The following is a 22,420-nucleotide window of genomic DNA, read 5'->3' as shown; positions in this document are numbered from 1 at the left end:
GTCACGTTTAAGGGTCAACTTACCTTGATTGACCTGAGACGTGACAAAAGTCTTGATAAGAGTATCCGTGGTTTGCGTGTACAAGCTCAAGGCATATCGCAAGCTCTGCAATTCTGGGGATTTCTCCAAGAACGTTTTCTTCAAGCCGTTTCCGCCTGCATGGAAGTATTGTTTGATGGTATCTAGAGCGACTTCGAGGACAGCACACTGTTTCGGGGAAAGATTCTTCTCTACTTCCTTAGAAATATCCTACGAATAAAATATTTGTAATTATGATCTTCGATAGCAGAACCGAGCCATTTAAACAATTTACACACCATTACACCGCTCAGTGCGTTCTTCACATCAGGTTTGCCAGCCATATGGTTCTTGAATAGCTTCGACATGTCTTCTATCTTTGCGTTTGCGGCTAGATTCTTAGCGTTATCCGTCAGATTTTTGAACATCATCTATGATACATATGCCCCAATAAATATACCTGCCTATTATACTCAACTGAAGCTATAATAATCAAAAACATACGCTCTTATCCGACATAGGTGGCAGTACCACTGTCTTCTCTAGAATCCTCATGACGATCTTCCACAATTCTTTCAGCAGCCTCTTCAACACTGTCTTTTCGCAAGATTCAGCGTACAAGGACAAACTTCCATCGAGAAGATCCATCAGGGGACGCAATACTTCATCAGCTTCCACGGCGACATTGTTTCTCTGGGCAGGTTGCGATAACTGCACCTGTCCACCACCCTTAATAGCTAACAACAGGTCTCCTAATTCCTTCACGGAAGCGGTTATTCTCGGCTCCAAGCTCTTTGCAAACAGCATAGCAAGGTCGTCGAGTGCTCCATTCAATTGCTGTTGAAGTTCCTTCAGGATGTTCGCCGCATCCTCTTCCAATTTCTCTCCACCCATTGACTCGAACATCTTTTCTAGCTGCACTCGAAGCTGCTGAATGTTGTTCATGAGAATGCAAGCCTGAAGAAGAAGAGTACAAGCGTTACTCTGTGATCATTTACACAACTAAGTACATTTGATAACATATTGGACTATTATAGACTACATACGATTCGTTCTTCCTTCAGGTGACTTGGGAATTCCTTCTTCACGATATCCGCGTAAGCCACTAACACTTTTACAATGGTCTTTGCAAACCTCTTCATGTACCTCTTCCAGATCTCCGGATCGGGACATTCCAGCTTGGAAACCACGTCGAAACACTGGGTTAATTGAGTGAAGACGTCGACGACGGAGACGCTGAACAGCGCGTGCTCGCTGCTCTTTTGGAACTGCAACGAGATAAAACATCATTAAATTGCGCCCTCTGCGTCCAAAGAAGCAAGTACCTTTAACAATTAACAAAAAGGAACACTTACTCCGTCCTTCTTGTCTCTGTTGAAGGCACCATGGAGATATTCCAGTGAAACGTCATCGTTCTCGTTTAGCCACTGCATGACAAACGGCTCGAACCAGGCAGGATACTCGGGTACCGCACCCTTGTACGGTGGCACATCTTTCACGTAGTTGGTGTGCAGCCATTTGACCTTGAAGTGGAGGTTCATATAGGCAGAGGATTTGCACAATCTGTGCTGCTCGTGTTCCTCCAAAGCATATTTCATGTCCACAGCGAACAAAGACCACATGGTGGCCGCTGACAGTTGACCGATGTTCAGTTCCTGAGGGAATTGGTTCAGGACAGGAGCATAGCTGTTTTTGTCCTCCTCGACCACCGAAACGATCAACGCGATTAATTTGTGCCAGAAGTCCAGCGACTCCAGACGAGGTCCATGGTCCTCGGCGTCCCTCTTCGCCTCGCTTGGGTCCACTTGGTACTCCCTATTGTAGATGTCGCAGCAGTTCTCGAACAGGAACTGGTAGGTGGATCGAAGGCACGCCTTCACGCAGTCTTTCACCACGGTGCTCGCTCTAGGCGGGCTGGACAGTTCGAGCACCTTCATCCTGAAGAACGTGATGCTCGTCAGCAGGTCGACCGTGCTCTTCAGGTCCATCAGCTTCTCTTGGCTCGAGGCAGGGAAGTTATTTCGGTACATCGACAGATCGATTCGCAGAGAGTTGTGCAGCTGATCCAGTAATTTCACGAACTTCTCTTTCTGGAACGAAAGAAATGGGCCGTGAACGGAAAGGAAAATGTATTTTGCCGGTGTATCGAGTTTCCATAAATTACGTGTGCGGCCGGGAAAAGGGTCCGACTCGGGTTCGCCGGGCCATTTATCCGACCCGGGGAAAGACGAGCGATCAAAAGTTATGTTATACTTATCTTGGCAGGGAAATATACGAGGGACTTGGTTTCAGACAGGCTGAGGAGGAATAGCGTGACCAATGGAACAGTCTGCATGTGGTTATAATGGAATCGTGGATCGTATGCTGGCTGCTGAGATACCACCCGGTTATGATAAATTTTGAGGAATAATGGAGTCGCTGAGTTACTGTTAGAACAACTAAGACGCCTGTTGTTAGGTGATCATGCTTACATCGCTGTTGCGGGTGTGCGAAGATATTATAATACTTTCATTTAATATCAAAATTAATTTTAATAATCAATATTGACTTTAATATTAATAATACTCTAATAAAAATTAAATCTAGTCTCATAAAATTAGTATCATTATATTATACAAAGATCAAAATGAATAATAAAAGTATTAAAAGAGTTCCTTCGACCCATTATTGATCGATATTTTTACATAATTTGACATAATGAATTAATGATACTATTAATGAATTAATAATACTATAATAAAAAGTATAGTATAAATGGTATTATTTAAAGATAACATTTTGATGGTAAAGTTGGAAATTGCGAATGTACGGATCAATTTTTCAAGCTTCTTCGTTTAGGTTTAATTTTTCTTCAAAATCGCCCCGTTTTTATTATCGGATCCCACAGTCCTCAGTTAATAATTCACCCGGAGTAAGTCGACAGTACTGTTTACGGTTAGCAGAACTTTACAATCCCACGGGCGCCCGTGCGAGTAAGAACCGTGGGTAGCCTAGATCAAGGAGAAAAATGAACACCCAAAGAAAAGGCGAAACGTGCGATCCTTGGGGGAAGATTTGCCAGGCGTCTAGGAGAATGCAATCGAAGCGAAGTCGAGCTGTGGCATCGACAAGAAAAATAATGGAATATTCCTTCTTCCTTTTAACGATTCTTCTTTCCTTTACTTTTTCCCATCAGAATTACTTTTTCCATATTTTCGAATAATTTAGATTTGTCAAAATTGTGAAAATTTAATAAGAAAAATAAGTATTATTATTAATAATAAAATTAAATTTAAATTAAAAAAAAATTTGTTCTTAATAATAATAAGTATTATTTTTCTTATTAATGCTTCTTATTCCTTGCTCCTTTTCTTTCAAGTGTTATTTTCACAGTACTGTATGTTACATTTCTCTTCTCTCTCTGTTTGATAATTATTGTAATTTCATAGTATAATATAGGATTCGTCTCATTAAATAAATAAATAAATAAATAAAATTGGTGAATGTAATAATTTCTTTCTCCTTTTCCTTCAAGTGTTATTCTCACAATGCTATATGTTACATTTCTCTTACCCTCTTTCTATTTGATAGTTATTGTACTTTCAGAGTATCAGATAGGGTTCATCATCTCAATAAATAAATAAATAAATAAATAAATAAATAAATAAAATTGGTGAATACAGAAATTGCAAAAGAATAATGAAGTTGATAACATGAATAAGAAAATTGAGAGACTTCTCTGCTTATATAAATAACATTGGAGATTAATGAAATATTAACATTTCAAGGTTGTTTCAATATTCAATATTTTTTTGTACAGCTCTTCACACTCTGTTACCCTGAAGCAGCTTCCCTTCGACCTTCTGTCGTTAGCCTCGACTGAGCTATCTATTTTGTTACTGCTTTTGCAACGAAGATAAAGTTATTGGGTCATATGTGTGCACCAATCCGGAAGACGAAGTCATGCATAATTCAGGAACATAGAAAACAGGCACGGTCGTCTTTTGCATCCCTCTTGGTAACTTTTCCCGAAAAAATTTACATTGTTTTACTAAAACGATTCTCTGCTTCAAACGACAGAATCTGCAATTCCGGAATGGCGATTTGCATAATCAAAAACTACCTATTCCCCTATAAAATTCGTCCCCTTTAAACTGGCCAAAGTGATTTGCCAGGAGGAAGAATATCGTCCACTGATAATAACGTCATCTTTTTCACATGGGAACTCTCATTCCTCTGATATTTTCATCAATTCGTTTAAACTGCTTTTATCTCTTACAGGAGTTGGAAAGTATTTAATATCCACTCTGATGAAGATATCTGTTACTGATGAAGTTCCAGTAACTCTTGAAATTCGATTCTATTTCAACTTTGTATCCATTTCATACCAATTCTATTCCAATTTATGGAATATTAAGTATCATTCCTACTCCGACTCTTTAATAAATATTATTAATCTGTCCTGACCAAGACTGACATAGATGAGTATCTCTTCCATAGTTATTTTAATTCCTCACAACAATATTGTTAAAAATCTTCACGTTTCTACAATCATAATGTCAGTGTACATCTCCTTTACTCATTCAACTAAATTCTTCACGCTTTTATTTATTCTTCCAATTTAATCCACAATTCTTGCACTCCTCCACGAATCAATCCAATCAACTCCACCACTCCAAAGGATATAATATAACATAAATGATCGGTGGAGCGATTTTCATTGCACGGTTCAAAAGTACCTTAGGTAGCTTTGACGATCAACGCGGTACAGCGAGTGCGAAAAAGATGTTAATTAAAATTTTAATTAGACCGGACCGTGTATGTTCGCGCTCGCAATTTCCAGCCATGCTGAGCAGGAGGGGATGAGGAGGGTAAAGAGGCAGTTTAATCGAAGGATTTCGCCATGAAATTGATAGAGCAGGCAGAATGCGCGTTCTGCGAAGTTGCTGGGGAAATCGAAGCCCCTGTTGGAACAGTGGAGGGTTTAAGCTAGCGGAGGATCGCAGGAGTATTTCTCGGTCACGCTGGGCCCTGTTCTCCTTATCTTCGTCCTTATCTCTTCGCAGGTTACAGGAACGGGGACGGTCTTCGACGTTCTCCGAGAACTCACCCCAAAGTTGCTGGCGGCGAATCTGTCACTGGCCGAGACAGCAGAGCTCGCGCTGGTGTGAGCATAGTACGCGTTTATGTTCGCCAGCAGGGTGGACATCATCGCTGGCACTCCTGGGCAATGGTACTTCGTGGAGAGGCAGTGAAAATGCCTGAAAAGTACAGAGGGCAATATTAATGAAATACAGCAGAATATAGAGTGCATACAGACTAAATACATCTTATATGACATCTAATGTGTTATGAATCATTCTCTGTATAGGTGTTATGAGATATCTACGTGAGTTCTTTTCTTAATTGAATAAATATAGAGAATTTATTTTATTGTATTCAATGTATAATATTTATAATAATAATTACAATGGTGGACCTACCATAATCGGTTAAGGATTTGTAGATGGAAAATGGAGGATGGAGAAGATAAGAGTGTATGGGAAATTCATGATTCGTGTATTGAAAGAAAATTGGAGAAGTCAAGTGAACGTTGAATGCAGAATTTTTAATAAAGAATTTAGAAATTGTTATTTAGGCTAATTGTGGTATGACCAGTGTTAATACATTAATATAATAATAAAATAAAGGTGATTGTATTTATGGAAAATTCATTGATGTTGTAAAATATCATTCCTTTTTGCAAAATTATGGTGTTCTTTTGTATCATATAATATTTAGATTTTCATTTGTTCAATATTGTATTTTTGGTGGGAATTAAAGTTTTGAAGTGGTATAATATAATTTTTATTTTGTCGAATGGGACTGAATATTAATTTCTTGCTTTCTAGATAGCTTTTGGATTAGGTAATGTACGTAGATTTAATTTTTGGAATGGTCTAAAAGCACTGTGGGTATAAAAAATCTTTTTCCTCGTATTTTCAAAAATAGTGATATATTAATTTTGGTGAACCGTGTTTTCACTGGACTTCATTGTGGAAAGAGTATACAGACAGAGATTATTTTATCGATACTATTCAAAGAATTTTTATACAATATCGGATTTCAATTTTCAAACGATTAAAAGCGAAATTGAATTTCCAAATTCATTTGATAATTGAAAATAAACGACTCGTGAAAGGATATATAAATTCGATAATATTTCTGTTTTATTGAAAATTCGAATGAAATTGTATACAGTTAAAATACTACCTGTGTCGTTTAAATGTTCGAAAATTGATTGATATTACTACTTAAAAGTCTAGAACTCCTCGGAAGTAGAATATTCATAGCTTTCCATCGTCAAATTTTATTATTTGGTGTTGAAAAATTCTTGGTAAATCTTTCAACAGACGTTCGATGAATACTAAACGCAAAAATAATTTTTGGAAATTCAATATCCCCCAGGATTTCTCGCGAACTATTTAACACGCGTTCGTTGAATATCAAGTGGGAAAATAATTTCTAAATTTTCCCAGGACAAAGCTGAGCATCGTGGCAGTTTTCTCCGGTTTCGTGTCGTAAGCAGAAAATAAACGCGCGGATATACAATAACAAAGATTATAGTACTGAAACGTTGCTGTTGTGACTCAGCAAAAATTCGAACATTTATCATAAGTCCGTGACATCAACTTTTCCTTTTCCGGAAACGACGAAGAATCGCGAAAATCTGCAAGGTTTGGAAGGGTTTTAGGAGTGTAGGTGGGTTTAGAAAATATGGAACGAAGGTTTCAATTTAGTTCTAGTTTGAGATTTTTCTCTTGAGAAATCATCTTCATATTTTCAATGTAATTTGAAAAACAAAAAGTCTGATACCAATCAGAATAATTGGTATTGTTGTTTTAAATATCATGATTCAAGTTTGGTATTTCTTAACGACACTATTCCAGTCTGATAGGTCTAGACATGATTCATTCTACGTAGTCCTAAATAACAAGATTCATGTCTGATAGGTCTATACATAACTAATTTTATTTAGTTATAAACAACATGACCTAAGTTTGGTAGTTCCAAAGCAGTATGATTCATGTTTGATAGATCTATATATGATTCACTCTACCTAGTTCTAAATAGCATGATTCAAGTTTGCTAGTTCCAAGCAATATGATTCATGTTTGATAGGCCTATACATGACTCTATGTAGCTGTAAACAACATGATTCATGTCTGTTAGGTATAGACATGATTGGCTCTATGTAGTTCTAAACAGTATGACTAAAGTTTGGTAGTTCCAAAGCAATATGACTCATGTCTGTTAGGTCTGCACATGATTCACTCTATGTAGCCCTAAACAACATGATTCATGTTTGCTAGGTCTAGGCATGACTGATTCTACATAGTCCTAAACAGCATGATTCATGTTTGCTAGGTCTACACATGACTCACTCTACATAGTCATAAACAGCATGACTCATGTCTGATAGCCCTAGACATGACTGACTTTACATTGTCCTAAACATCATGACTAAAGTTTGGTAGCTCCAAAGCAATATGAGTTATGTCTGCTAGCTCTACACATGACTTACTCTATGTAGTCCTAAAGAACATGATTCGTGTCTGCTAAATCTAGGCATGACTGATTCTACATAGTCCTAAACAGCATGATTCATGTTTGCTAGGTATAGACATAATTGACTCTGCGTAGTTCTAAACAGCATGACACAAGTTTGGTAGTTTGAAAGCAATATGACTCATGTCAGCTAGGTCTAGACATAACTCACTCTATGTAGCCCTAAAGAACATGATTCATGTCTGCTAGATATAGGCATGACTGATTTTACATAGTTCTAAACAGCATAACTCATATTTGCTAGGTATAGACATAATTGACTCTACGTAGTCCTAAACAGCATGACTAAAGTTTGGTAGCTCCAAAGCAATATGAGTTATGTCTGCTAGGTGTACACATGACTCACTCTATGTAGCCCTAAAAAACATGATTAATGTCTACTAGATCTAGGCATGACTGATTCTACATAGTCCTAAACAGCATGATTCATGTTTGCTAGGTATAGACACAATTGACTTTACATAGTCATAAACAGCATGACACAAGTTTGGTAGTTTGAAAGCAATATGACTCATATCAGCTAGGTCTACACATGACTCACTCTACATAGTCCTAAACAACATGACTCATATCTGATAGCCCTAGACACGAGTCACTCTACATAGTCTTAAGCAGCATGACACAAGTTTGGTAGTTTCACAGCAATATGACTCATGTCAGCTAGGTCTAGACGTGACTCACTGTACATAGTCCTAAACAGTATGATTTATGTCTGATAACCCTAGACACGAGTCACTCTACATAGTCCTAAACAGCATGACTCAAGCTTGTTACTCCCAAACAACGCAACTCACGTCATTGCTTGGTAGATGCTCTCGATGCCATATCTCATCGCGAATTCGTCCACGAGCTCTTCGCCTGGTGGATCGAAGTACACCTTCCAGGCATCGTCACCCTTCGCTTGAGGCAACGCCACAACGCCATCGTTCTTCTCGCACAGGCTATGGAAGAGGTTCTCGTGCAGACAGGTGTACTGCACGTGATAAGGCGCGACCTTTTCCTCGCCTTTGATCTCCACACTGATATGCAGTCTGATCGCGCCAGACACCGCGCTCTTGTCCGTTCTCTTCTCCAGGTTATACCAAACGTCCATCTCGCCGCTCAGCGTCCTCACCTCGATGATCGTTTGTCCAAGGAAGTCATCGCTCTCCCTTGTCAGCTTCTGTCGCAGCTTCGACTTCAGGTCGTTGTCCTCGTCCCACACTCTCACTTTTATTCGGTCGGACGAGTTGTGGCACTCACTGTGGACAGTATAATTCATCGATTAGCCAAATTTTCCAATCGTTTATTGACATCGATTAGGGTTCACAATTGATTTATTTTCTTTCCCGTTCAGTATTAATTTGGAAATCTCAGAGGATCAAATTTGGGTTTGTATACTTGGTCATCTGAAGTATTATCTTAAGATAATTTCTTTCCAGAAAGGAGAAATTTTATTTTCGATTTTTAATTTTTTGACAGGAGTCCGAGTTTTAAACAGACCAAACTTCGTAAGGTTTTGATTCTGGGAACTCTCGAAACTTGGTATACCTTCTTCTCTTTCTTTGTTTCAGCTCCAAGAATTTCAAATCCCAGAAAACAGGCGAATGATTAAAACTCGAAACTTTATCTTGAGTTTCGAGAGTTCGACGTTTCGATAAACACATTTATACTTCCTTTCTTTTGTTTATAGCATTGTATATTGGAAACTGATCTATTTTATGATACATTTACGATAAATATTTTTTGAGATACGAATGTCCATAAAATTATCTGGAACCAGATAAGACTCAACTCGGGGCGTTATCGGTTAACACGGGCGTCACACGTCAAACGCGATAACAACTCTGATCGAGTCTTTTCAGTAAAATTAAAGCAAAATTCGCACGAGGTGAAATTTCTTTCATGACAGTACAATAAGGGTGGGGGTCTCGAGCATGTATTAGTGGAATATCTGTATAGGGCACAGAGAGACCCCATCACTGTTGAACGAGAGACCGTGCTTAAAGATCAAAGAATTATAATATCATTGAAAGACAAAATGATTTGTATTTTTATATAAAAATCACTGGTATTTTATTATTTTATATTTCACGTGAAATATACCGAAAAGAAATACGATAAATTGCTTTTTCCTTTGTTGATATCTCCCTCTTTGATATCGGACAAATTTCAACGCGATACGGGGGGTTTTAAGCGAAAAAATAAATCCGAGAATTATTGTCAATTTTATGGGAACCGATATTTTCGAAATGTTCGTGGAGACGGTAAAAACGGTGATTTAATTCTTAAATCGCATGAAAAGACAATTTCGGTAATAGTGGGAACTGGTTGAGAGCTTTTTAAAATTGCTCTCCCATAAAACATGGGAAATACGATTTATCATGTTTTTCCCCTGTGGTCTTCGTGTCTAAACGATCTTATATTACGAGAGTAAGTCGAACATGTTTTTCCAGGTCACTGTAATGAACGATGAGCAATTATGAGCATCAAAGCCGTTTCCGGGAAACTCTAATCTGTCATTTCTTCTTCCTCACATTCGATCGATCATTGTTGCCTGTGTTCGTCGTTATCAACCATTAACAATCTTGCTGTATTATTTATCGTGACACGATAAGTTATAACATCGTAGATCACAATGCCTTTTGCTAAAAGAATTTTTAGCACCCTTCGATGAGCAAACGGAGTTAATTTTAAATTACGAATAATATTAATATAAAATTATAAAATAAATTATGCGATAAATTGCATAAAAATATTGTGCATTATAATTCTTTTATTTAATAGGATGATCTCTGATATAATTTTATTTTTGATCACACGATCATATGCAAACAGAATTAATTGAAAATTTTTCATTGACTTTTGTAATTTATAGAATAACAAATTTAAATTTATTATTTATAGAATAGTAATTTTATAGGATACGATATATTTTATTTTTCATCAGACGGTCATATGCAAACAGAATGAATTGAAAATTTTTCATTGACTTTTGTAATTTATAGAATAACAAATTTAAATTTATTATTTATAGAATAGCAATTTTATAGGATGCGTTATTTATATTAAATTATTATTATTATTTGAAAAGTGGATAAAAAATTGATGTTAACCCTTTGACTGCTACGCCGAAATCACATGTTTCCCTCGGGGCTAAATGCAAGATTTGTTCTATGCTTTTGATGTTCTGATAAAAATTTTTAATCGTTCACTTTTTATTTCAAAGTATCTTCTAATTAGAGGTTATATTCAAAATGCAGTAACTGTCAATTTTCATTCAATGTAGTTCAATGTAGTTCAAGTAGTTCAAGCGCTCCGGTTAAATGACCACCGTGGCGTCACAGGAGAAATATATGACCAACCGGTCGGCCATATATGAGCAACGTGGCAGTCAAAGTGCTAACGAAATTACTCACAAGTAGAACTTCTCGTGCCAAATAGGATTCAATTCCCTGGGCATGGTCCTGGTCCTCTTCTTCACTTTGCCGACCTGCACCGTCACGTATGGATCAGATGTGCCGCTCTTGTCCTTCGCGATCAGTCCTTGGGCGGAGATCACTGCGGAAGTTAGGCGAAATCGATGATTAGGCGTGCGTCTCCCGACATTTGCCTAACGCGATACGCGCTCCGAAATTTTCTCACGGGATTCACAGGGTTGCAGGAATTTCTTTCTGTGTCTCTACTTACCTGGCAGACGGTTAATTACGGTTTAATTGACAAGTGAGTCTTACCTGTTGCCGTATCTAAGAAAACGAGAGGAAGGTGTACCGAAATGTGTTTAATATAAATTTCATAAGTGTCGGGTGATAAGAAGCTTTGTAATCTGTATCGTGGAAGATTTAATTAGATTAAGATTATGTTAATTTTGAGTCGATCGAGTTCATTAGGTTGTAGAAAAATTTCGAGGATATTCGTTTAGAAATATAGTTAAAATTTTTAAGCGTATAAATAACTATAAAAATGATCGATCATATTGCTGTTATATTATATAGTAATTACTATTATTATTATATAGTACATTATAATAAAAAATTATAAAAGTATTCGTTGTATAAATTTAATAGAAAATTGGAGAACGATTTCTAAGCTCTTTGAATTCGTAAATAACTATAGACATTACTAAATAGTACTTTGTATAGTACAATAAAGAATTGCAAAAATATTTGGTCAGAAATTTAGTTAAAATTTTGTTAAATTTTTCAAAAATTCGTTGATATAGGGATATTTATAGGGATATTTATTATACCTAACCTATTTCTTTCAATATTTTAACATAAAATTCGAATTTTTACAGATTTACGTGTCAATAAATTTAAAAAATATCCGACATTGACAATTCACGACAGAAATCATTGAATCGATGATTTAGATTTTACCCAGAGAAATTTAAATGCAGATTTAAATTTATCAATTTATCTTCGGGTTTTAGATACTCGAAAATTCCTCGATTGCTCTTTTCCGACATTTCTGTTCGAAATTACGATCGCCTACCCTCTCTCGTGTAACACGTTAATTGATAAATATTTGCATTCGTACTCCCGCGTAATTTTCAACCGTCAAACAAGTGAAACATCGCGGTTCGGTGATTTTGAAAAATGTCGAAGCGTAAACTGGAAGTAATATCGGGAAAGCTTGCCAGGAATTTATGCTTGCACGAATTTACGATACTTTCTGCTTTCTCGTGACTTTCCTCGACTGAAGAAAATTTTCGCGGATATTTTTCGAAAATTAATCTCGTTTCGAGTTTTTCCCTTCGAATTCTTAGATATTTGGCAACGGGTAATAGAATCGAGTTACCTTTCAGTCTGCGTGGCGTGGAAAGTGAATCAACAATTAAACACGCGACGAAATTTGAAATTCGAAATTCGAAATTTGAAATTTTCCTTTATATTAAGTAAAGAAATTTCGTGGGAAACGAAGAAATTTCGAAGACGATCTTCGTGTTCTATTTACAGTGTTCAGAGTCTTCTATAAGAGGGATGTGGGGTCTCGAGAAACGTATGTACAAAATATACGAGGATCGAAGTTTGGGTAGAAAATAAAATAAAATAAAAATTTCGGGGTAGTTATTATTGGGGTGTACTTATAATTACGCGTGACCGAGTAATCGGTGGGTTTGTATTTTGTCAACGACCATCCCGATAGGCTCATGCACATCTAACAATGTAACAACCATCGAACTCAGCACTCAGAGGTCACGTTTCTTGGCAGCCACCTCGTAAGCGTGCAGAAGCTCGGCGTGAGTCGTGTAGAAGTACATATAACAGGTATCGATGGTCTACTTCGAAGTGGTGACATGGGAATGGGAAAACTTGCCGAGAAATACAGCGAATTCGATATTGCAACTACTGGTTTCAAGTTTTTGGACGGATATCTTATTTATTTTCTATATTTTTTTATATTTCTTCATCACGGTGAGTAATATAAGTGTTGACTTAAGAAATGTTATTAATAGGTGTGCACGTCAATGGTGTTTTATAAGTAACATATGTGCAAATCGAAGGGAAGTAATTTAAATGGATAATAAAATACGTAATATTTCGTATCAGGATTTTTAGATGCTACAAAATTACGAATTTTAAATATTTTGGAAAAGTACTTTTTTAGTTTCGTTATTGTGTATTTAGATGTATGGTATAATTTAGTAATTATAGGGTTAATATAATGAAGTATAATGAAGATAGTAAATTTGAGAAATATTTTTTCAGTGCATTTTATAAATTAGTAACTCTGTCGTTAAATCGAGAAAAATAATAAATTAAGGAAATTATAATTCTCAGTATTTTTAAACCCACTTTATAATTCAGTAAATCTACTCTTAACATAATAAAACTAATAAATTAAATAAATTAAATAAATTATAATTCTCATATTTAAATCCACTCTATAATTCAGGAATTTTACTTGTAATATAACAATGATACTAAATTAAATAAATTATAATTCTCATATTTAAATCCACTCTATAATCCAGGAATTTTACTTGTAATATAACAATGACACTAAATTAAATAAATTATAATTCCTAATATATTTAAATCCACCCTATAATTTCTCAATTCTATTCCTAACACAACAAAACTAATAAATTAAGTAAATCATAATTTTCAGTATATTTAAATCCACTCTGTAATCCAGGAATTTTACTTGCAATATAACAATAATACTAAATTAAATAAATTATAATTCTCAATATATTTAAACCCACCTTATAATTCACCAACTCTACTCTTAACATAACAAAACTAATAAATTAAATAAATTAAATAAATTCCAATTCCCAATATATTTAAATCCACCCTATAATTCCCCAATTCTATTCCTAGCACAACAAAACTACTAAATAAAATGAAATCTAATTCTGAACATATTTAAATCCAGCCTATAATACACCATCTCTACTATCACCAAAACAAAAGCAATAAATTATACTTCCCTCTCATAACCCTCCTCCAATCACCTTCCAGAGTCACTTACCCACTCCAGAAGACAATTACCAATATCACCATTCCAAATGACCACCACCTCGAAGCAAAGCCCATTCTTAACGCTAAACAATACAGGAGTGTGTATATATATATATACATAAAACACTGAGCTCGGACATGAATATATCCACGCACGAAAGTGTATAGATATACATATACACAACGATACACACGCAATACAGAAAACACATATTATCACAGGTTCGACGTGAACGTGCTGCGATTCGGACAGACAGACAGACACACATGCCCATGCTACTAACTCCTTGAATTCGCACCGCCGATTGCAGCGGGGACGATCGCCGATGCTTGCCGTCCTCGACGAACGTCGATCTCATACCTAAATGCTCGTTAAACCTTCGAGCCGTGGCCACGATCCACTCCATGATGTCCACGGAGTCTGTGAGGGTGCTTGTGTGTGTGTTTGTACGTGTACCGTTCGCCACCGGGCACACCGTGCTCCCGGTGCACCGTAAAACCATATGTACAGCGAGAACCGTAAGTGGAGACTGTGTATGCGTGTGTGTGTCTGTGTGTATCCATGTGGAGCTGTATCGTTCGGAAATGGTATGAACCCGCGGTGTACGTATGTAAATCTGCGGTACATAAAACCGTGTGTGATCTCGAGTGGTATGGCATCGGCTGCGCGATCGATGTCCGGATTTTTTATGGATTCCACGGGAATTTCACACGCGTGTTTGTGTTTGTGTGTGCGCGCGAATTTTGTGTGTGTGTGTGTGTGTGTGTGTGTGTGTGTGTGTGTGTGTGTGTGTGTGTGTGTGTGTGTGTGTGTGTGTGTGTGTGTGTGTGTGTGTGTGTGTGTGTGTGTGTGTGTCATAATTCGCGGTGTATGCTGCCCGAACGAGGCACTCGTCATGTGGTATCTCGCTGGTACCGGTATACTGAGATTCTGACTATATGAGTGGTGTCGTGCTTGTGTGATGGGTACCGATCATGTTTTGGAAATTAGATGTTCTTTAGACGGATAATTCTGTAATTATTTTGAAAATTCAACAAGAATTTAGAGCGTTGAGAAGGATTGGATATTAATTGTAAAAGTGTGTGATAAAACGTGTAGGGTTCCATTGAAAAATTTCGATGTGACCTTCATATGAGATTCCAAGGTCAATTGGAGTACCTCAATTGTTATAGTATATATATATATTTGTTTTCAATTTTTTGGCATAGGATTTAACTCGTGTAGAGACTTAAAATGGTCACATTGTATGTGTAATGTATAATTATTTACGTGTCGAATTAATAATTATTATTAATAGCTTACGTTAATAATTAATATATAATTAATGTACAGTAATATTCATGATATATGTTCACTGATAAAAGTAGGGAATTTTCATGTATATTCTTTACCTTCTAAAATTAATTAAGTAACTATTGAAATTAAAAATAGGAAAATAATGAAGACATATCATCTTGTATACCATTTAACAATATTCTTTTTCTTCGAATATTTTGTATAAATCTCATTTCCAATTTTAATTCAATTTCCTAAATATGTCAGAAAATAAAATATACACAAAAATTCGCAAATTATTATAAATCTTTTCCAATTCTTGTTAATAATTGTATATATATATATGTATACGTATGGAAGTTCATATTCAATTTCCTAATCTCCTATCTCCAGTCATTAATTCAATTTCCTATCTTAGAAAATAAAATATACAACAAAAATTCGCAAATTATTATATTACAAATTTTTTCGTAATGTTTGCCAATAACTGTATATATATGTACACATATGTATGTTCATACAATTTCTTAATCTCCTATTTCCTATCATTAATTCAATTTCCCATCTCAGAAAATAAAATATAGATAACAATTCGCGAATTATTATAAATTTTGTCCCAATTCTTGCTAATAACTGTATATATGTGTACATATGGATGTTCATACTGGAGTTGTGTATTCAATTTCCTAATCTCCTATCGCCTATCATTAATTCAATTTCCTATTTTAGAAAATAAAATATACACAAAAATTTGCAAATTATTATATTACAAATTGTTTCCTAATGTTTGCCAATAATTGTATATATACATGTACACCTATGGATGTTCATATTCAATTTCCTAATCTCCTATCGCCTATCATTAATTCAATTTCCTATCTCAGAAAATAAAATATGCACAAAAATTAGCAAATTATTATATTACAAATTTTTTCCTAATGTTTGCCAATAACTGTATATATATGTACACATATGTATGTTCATACAATTTCCTAATTTCCTATCTCCAATCATTAATTCAATTTCCTATCTCAAAAAATAAAATATCCACAAAAATTTGCAAATTATAAATTTTTTCCCAATTCTTGTTAATAACTGTATACATATATGTATACATATGTATGTTCATACAACTTCCTAATCTTCTATTTCCTATCTCCTAGCATTAATTCAATTTCCTATCTCAGAAAATAAAATATAGATAACAATTTGCGAATATATTTTTATAATTTCATAATTTACGTAAATTTTTATCCAATTCTTGTTAATAACTGTATATATGTGTACATATGGATGTTCATACTGGGGTTGTGTACATGATCAGTATCCATCATCTAAGCAGAGAAATACGTGTACTGTCGCGTGAGAGAGCTCTAACGGAGGGTGGCCTAAGGGGAGCGTCCTCTTCTAAATCGATAGTCTACGGGGTGTGAAAAGTACTCTAGAACTGGCTACGGGTAATCGCACGGAAGGACACGGGAGGTAAAAGCGCGGTGAAACTTGGACTTGGAATGGTAATTCGACGAAAATAAGACGAAACTGAGAGCTCCCGCTTTTCCCACCCTTTCTCTAACTAAAGTGGGAAATTCGTCGAGCAAAAGTTGGCGAAATTCGATTTGGTTGCGTCTGCAATCTTGCTGCAACATCGTAAAGCGATCTGCTAAAGCGCGAAAATTTACCTTCCAATGTTTCAGAATCCCTCGTTTCTTTTTATTCGAATTATCTTACTCGATTCCTTTGAAACCATAATTTGCGATATTTCATTTGCATCAATTTAACAGCTGACATCGCAAAATTCACCTCGAGACATGATTCAAACGATATAATAATTTTTCCTTCGATAGCTCTGATCGAATAGCACGAATAAAATCGAAAAACAAAACTTTGATTTCGAATTTTTTCTGAATTTTTTGAACACCGAATTATTTTATAAAAATCTGGAATTTTTTTATTACCCACTTAGCAAGTGACTACGATTTAAAATCACTATGATAAATCAGGTTTGCTCATTTTACAGTTTTGTTTTTAAATACGTCAGGAAATTCGTACAAAATAAAATTTGAAAGCGATTTTAATTGCATGAAAATAAATCATTTTAAAATCAATGGTTACTACCGGGAATGGGAATAAAATTATTTTAAAAACAGAATCAATCAAATCGAATTGTTTCCATTTCATTTTGAAATATTTCAATCGTGTTTCGACTTATTTTCGCGCGAAAATTGTCCAAATTGCGCCACGATTTTTACCACACATTTTACGTTAATTAATTTCGAGTCAGTCAGTGATCGGAAAAATTGAAGAAAATTGTCAAATTAATTACGAATGCATTGATCTATCAATAATTGATTTCTGGGTGTAGATCGTATCGACCTGGAACAATATGGCGATGCTGCAGTACTCTAGCCGGCTAGGCCAATCAAACTTTCAATTAGCCAGATGATTAATTAATGGTCAATAAATCGGTAACCCGAATTTGAGTACCGAGATGCTCGTGGAGTCGAGGGTAATGCAAATGAAATTTTGGAACGCTACATTTCGAATTACGTATCTACAACAGTTTTGATCGTTTTAAGAAACTGATTACCTGATTAGGAGATAACAAATTTGTTCTACATTATATTGATAAATTATTAAGAGAAAAAATGGAATTATTTTTGAATAATAATTTTTCATATCATTTCTATATATTATGCTGCGATATTCTATAATTCTAATTTTATAATTCTAATAATAATTTTCGATATCATTTCCATGTATCATACTACAATATTTTATAATTTTATAATTCCATATTATACCACAATTTTTAAATCAGTATATCTCTAGACATCTTTTTGATACAACTCTAATTTTTAATGTTAAAAATAAGTAATAAATTTATTCTATATTATATTGATAAATTATTAAGAGAAAAAATGGAATTATTTTTAAATAATAATTTTCCATACCATTTCTGTATATTATACCACAATATTTTATAATTCTAATAATTTTGGATATCATTTCTATGTATTATATTACAATATTTTATAATTTTATAATTCTATATTATATCACAATTTTTAAATCAGTATATCTTTAGACATCTTTTTTTTGTCCGTTACAACTCTAATTTTTAATGTCAAAAATTAGTAATAAATTTATTCTATATTACACTGATAAATTATTAAGAGAAAAAATGGAATTATTTTTAAATAATTTTCCATATCATTTCTATATATTATACTGCAATATTTTATAATTCTAATAATAATTTTCCATATCATTTCTATATATTACATTATACTACAATATTTTATAATTTTATAATTCTATATTATATCACAATTTTTAAATCAGTATAGTACTCTGATTTTTAATGTTAAATAATATTAATCATCGAAATATAATTTACGAAAATTTAATTAATAATATATAAAAATGTATATAAAAGATAGGATTATTTTGAAATAGTAATTTTTTATTACTATTATTCTATACTTTATAAGAATATTTTTATTTCTTATTAATTTTGGAAGTAAATAAATATTCGAAGGAATGATTGACATTTTTCTTCTCATTTTATCGTGCACTGATCTGACTGAAAATCTCATCGACGTTCTCCGTGTCTATTCTTCGATGGTAAAGAGTAAAGAGGAATAGTATAGTCGAGCTATAGTTTCAAATCTAAATTCTATATGGAAGGGGAGAAAGTAGATAGTTACTATTTCACTATTGAAAGACTCGGGGTACTAAATTTGCATGATACCGTATGAGACTGTACAATGAATTGCTGATCGTGTTCAGTCTTGGATGAACGGTTATTAATTCGTTCGATTATTCTTTCGTTTGTTCCGGAGAACGTTGTACTTATTCGATTTCACGAGTAGAATTTAAGAAAAAGTAAAAAATAGCATTGGATCAGGCGCAAAACCCACTTTTAATATCGGATATTTTCTTTTCATTTTCATCAAGCCAATAGCATAATTCAATTCCTTCTACATCACAATATGTGCCACGAAGGAAATATTATCTCATCTTATAATAAGAGAAAAATATCTAAAATTATTTTTACCAGTTCCTTTATATTATAATTTTTAATATAATTTCTTCCATAATCAAAAAATTATAAAAATTATGCAAGAAATTTATAAAATTGTAATACACAATTTAATATAGTTTCTTCCATAACCAAAAATTATAAAAATTACGAAAGAAATTTATAAAATTATAGCATAGTTTCTTCCACAGTTACATAATGAAAAATTATAAAAGAAATTTATAAAATTATAATTTCTTTTATAATTTTCAAAAATTAAATTTCAAAAATGACTAAAAGAATTGAGTGAAAAATTAAAGAGATGTTTAAATAAAATTGTAATGTTTTTGACATTGTGCAGAGTGTCTGCAACTAACTATAGTTCTTACATACCGGTTCGTGTACTCTGCTATTCTCGTCACTGACATAGTGATACAGTGTTATCTTGTTTACCCGGCACCCTAACGTCTAAAGACAAACGGAGTAACTCGCTCGAATAAATACTGCTTAATTCGCAGGGTTCATGGGACAAATATCCCTTATTCGAATATTCCAAGTCGAATCGAATAGGTCACACGTGTTTCCCATACAAACGTTATTTCCTAAATTCGGGTAATCGAATTACAGCTATTCTGAAATGTCAGAGCTCATTCTAGAATTTTTAACCTGATCAATATGAAACCATTAATTCGTTTGCTTCATCGGTAAATTAAATTTCGTTGGATTCTCATTCTAAAGACGTATATATACAATAAAGATAAAGAAGAACCCCAAATACTTAGATTACAGAGCCGCCATTTTGATTAACTAACCTCCAACATTCATACTTTTCGAATTCTCTCAATATAAAATATATTAATCGTTTCATAAATCAAAAATATATCTTCAGAGTTATTTCAAGTGTTATAACATTACAAAATTGCCATAACTTTCAATTTTCCTTTCCTCCATTTTATACGATGCACAAATTTCAGTTCTCACATCTCCCCTTCGACCAAGTAAATTTAAAATAAGAGAAACTAAATTCTTCAATTAAATTTCTTCCATTAAAATTTCCCATAAAATCTCATCCCTAACCTAACCTAACCTTAAAACGAAACCCAATAAGCCCAAAAGATCTGCGTCACGAGCCGCCATTTTGACTCACAAACACCAACCTTTATTGTACCATCCAACTCTCTTATTGTACATAACCATTCCCCTAATTTCCACGATTTTACGTAGAATTTAGGTCTTTCTGTCCCTGGTTGGACTTCAATTCCGCGTGCAAAAGGTCTCATTGTCATCGCGTCTTTCGCCGCCATCTTGCCGCGGACATCCTTTTGTCTCTGGCTTTCCTTTCCCTTCTCGTTGTATATCGCGAATCCGTGAACCAGTTGCGATTTTAATTCGCGCCTACTGAGCCAAGGGATTTGATTACTGGAGCGAAAGCGGAAGTAACTCCGACTGTTGGCCTCTGCGTTCTCCAATCCGGAAGCCCTACGACGCTCGCTCGTCGGCCATCTTTGTTCCCAGCGACGAGGGTCTGTTCGAGACTCCTGACCGCTTCGGGCTCGCGAAACCGAGAAATTCCGCGGGAATGAGCGCGATTCGTTAGCTTCTGGACGGAACACGAACCTCGTGAGCCGGTTTTTGTTCCGGGATTAAGGCGTTCCTCCTGGTTGAATTTAATGGACGTGGTAATGGAGGCTGGTAAGGAAATGCTATTCGTTTAATTAGTTGGTCCCGATGTCTGTCGCAGGAGGTCACTTAATTAGGCTGGGCGTTTGACGTCCCTCCGGTGAACCCGATCTCGTATCGAAAGGAGAACGGGCCGCTTTTACCGAAATTAGAGAGCACGACGGTGTTAAGAGCGGCGAGGAATTTTTTCCCGCGGCTTCTCTCACGTTCCGAACGTCTCTGAAACTTGTCGGATTACTTTCTGCCCGCTCTGTTCTTCCTCCGCTGCTATTGTTCTCGTAATTTTCCTTTTCCGCTGTGTCTCGGCCCTGTTCCGCTCGCAGCTTCGCTGCTTTCGCCTCTATTTGCTTCTCGTTCGCCTAATTTCGCCTCGATGTCACTCAGGTGCCTTTTTCCTCCTCGACGCTCGTCGAATTTTATCTCTCCGGCGAGTGCTTTTCATTCATTTCTCTGGAAAATCGCGGCCAAGCTTGCGTGATTTTGCTTCCACCATTTTGAAACTGCAGGTCACACCGAATACTCGCAGCTCTCGTAAATATCACTGCAGGGTTATTATTTCTATAGCGATGCAATTTTATGTGTCGATAAATACCTACTGTGCATTTTCCAAATTGGTTAACTTCGTGAAAAAGGGACAAGAAAAATTGGGGAAATAATTCCAGTGCATATTTAACCATTTTTCAGTCCTCTCAAATTATCTCCTATCATCCTATTAATATTTACAAGTATAACATAGTCAGAAATATATTCGACCCTATCGCGCGTAAGCGTCGCGTAACTCACTAGCGCCACCACGGCCCATATCTACGATAAACCGTTTATCGTAAGTATCGGGCGTATCGTTGGATTGTTTTCCAGTTTTATTGATATTATCTTGCAATTTTCTTCTTATTACGCCTGTCATATCGTCTTCAGAAATTTGTCTCGGTTGCTAGCTACTTGAGTTCCACTTTTATTGCAATTCCACCGGACCTGAATATCCAATTACATTACAAGTTCGCGAAAGCGGAGAAGACACCGGGGCGGTGTATCAGCTCGACCATCTTCGAAATCTGCAGGACTCTCACGGTGCAACCTAGTCATCGGTGGACCATCCATCGAGGCGGAGTTTCGGCCGCGGCTGAGGTCCAACGGCGCGTGAAGCGGAGCCCCAGAAAGAGGAAAAACTGTTGACCCGCTTCGCGACGAGGCAGCAATTACTCTAATGATCGTTCTCCTCCTCCCAGAAGGCTTCGTTTCTCTTTGCCCCGTCACTGCTCGTCCTCCCGTCCCATCGTCTTCCGCTCAGAAACGCTTTAATTGCCGTAATCGCTCCATGGCCAAGGCGACCGCGCTTCGAGACACGAATAGGTCACCACCCTCGTCGCTCCTTCCTGTTTTTCACGCTCT

The 22,420-nt window shown here is 35.5% G+C and overlaps 1 protein-coding gene across 1 annotated transcript in view; it reads right to left on the bottom strand.

Moving 5' to 3' along the window:
• unc-13 (protein unc13 homolog) overlaps positions 1 to 22,420 on the bottom strand; it is a 153,827-nt gene that overhangs the window by 3,631 nt on the left and 127,776 nt on the right. The window contains exons 9-16 of the mRNA XM_017906283.1: positions 11,004 to 11,145; positions 8,400 to 8,846; positions 5,108 to 5,258; positions 1,374 to 2,108; positions 1,065 to 1,286; positions 523 to 975; positions 318 to 449; positions 24 to 249 (exon numbers count right to left, since the gene is read on the bottom strand). Of these exons, the coding sequence (XP_017761772.1) occupies positions 24 to 249; positions 318 to 449; positions 523 to 975; positions 1,065 to 1,286; positions 1,374 to 2,108; positions 5,108 to 5,258; positions 8,400 to 8,846; positions 11,004 to 11,145 (2,508 nt within the window). The remainder of the gene's footprint in view (positions 1 to 23; positions 250 to 317; positions 450 to 522; positions 976 to 1,064; positions 1,287 to 1,373; positions 2,109 to 5,107; positions 5,259 to 8,399; positions 8,847 to 11,003; positions 11,146 to 22,420) is intronic.

This window comes from Eufriesea mexicana, unplaced genomic scaffold (genome assembly GCF_001483705.2).
Source record: "Eufriesea mexicana isolate 0111107269 unplaced genomic scaffold, ASM148370v2 scaffold5271, whole genome shotgun sequence".
NCBI lineage: Eukaryota > Metazoa > Arthropoda > Insecta > Hymenoptera > Apidae > Eufriesea > Eufriesea mexicana.
The sequence above is the reverse complement of the archived record's forward strand: the minus strand, read 5'-3'. Positions and strand labels throughout refer to the sequence as shown.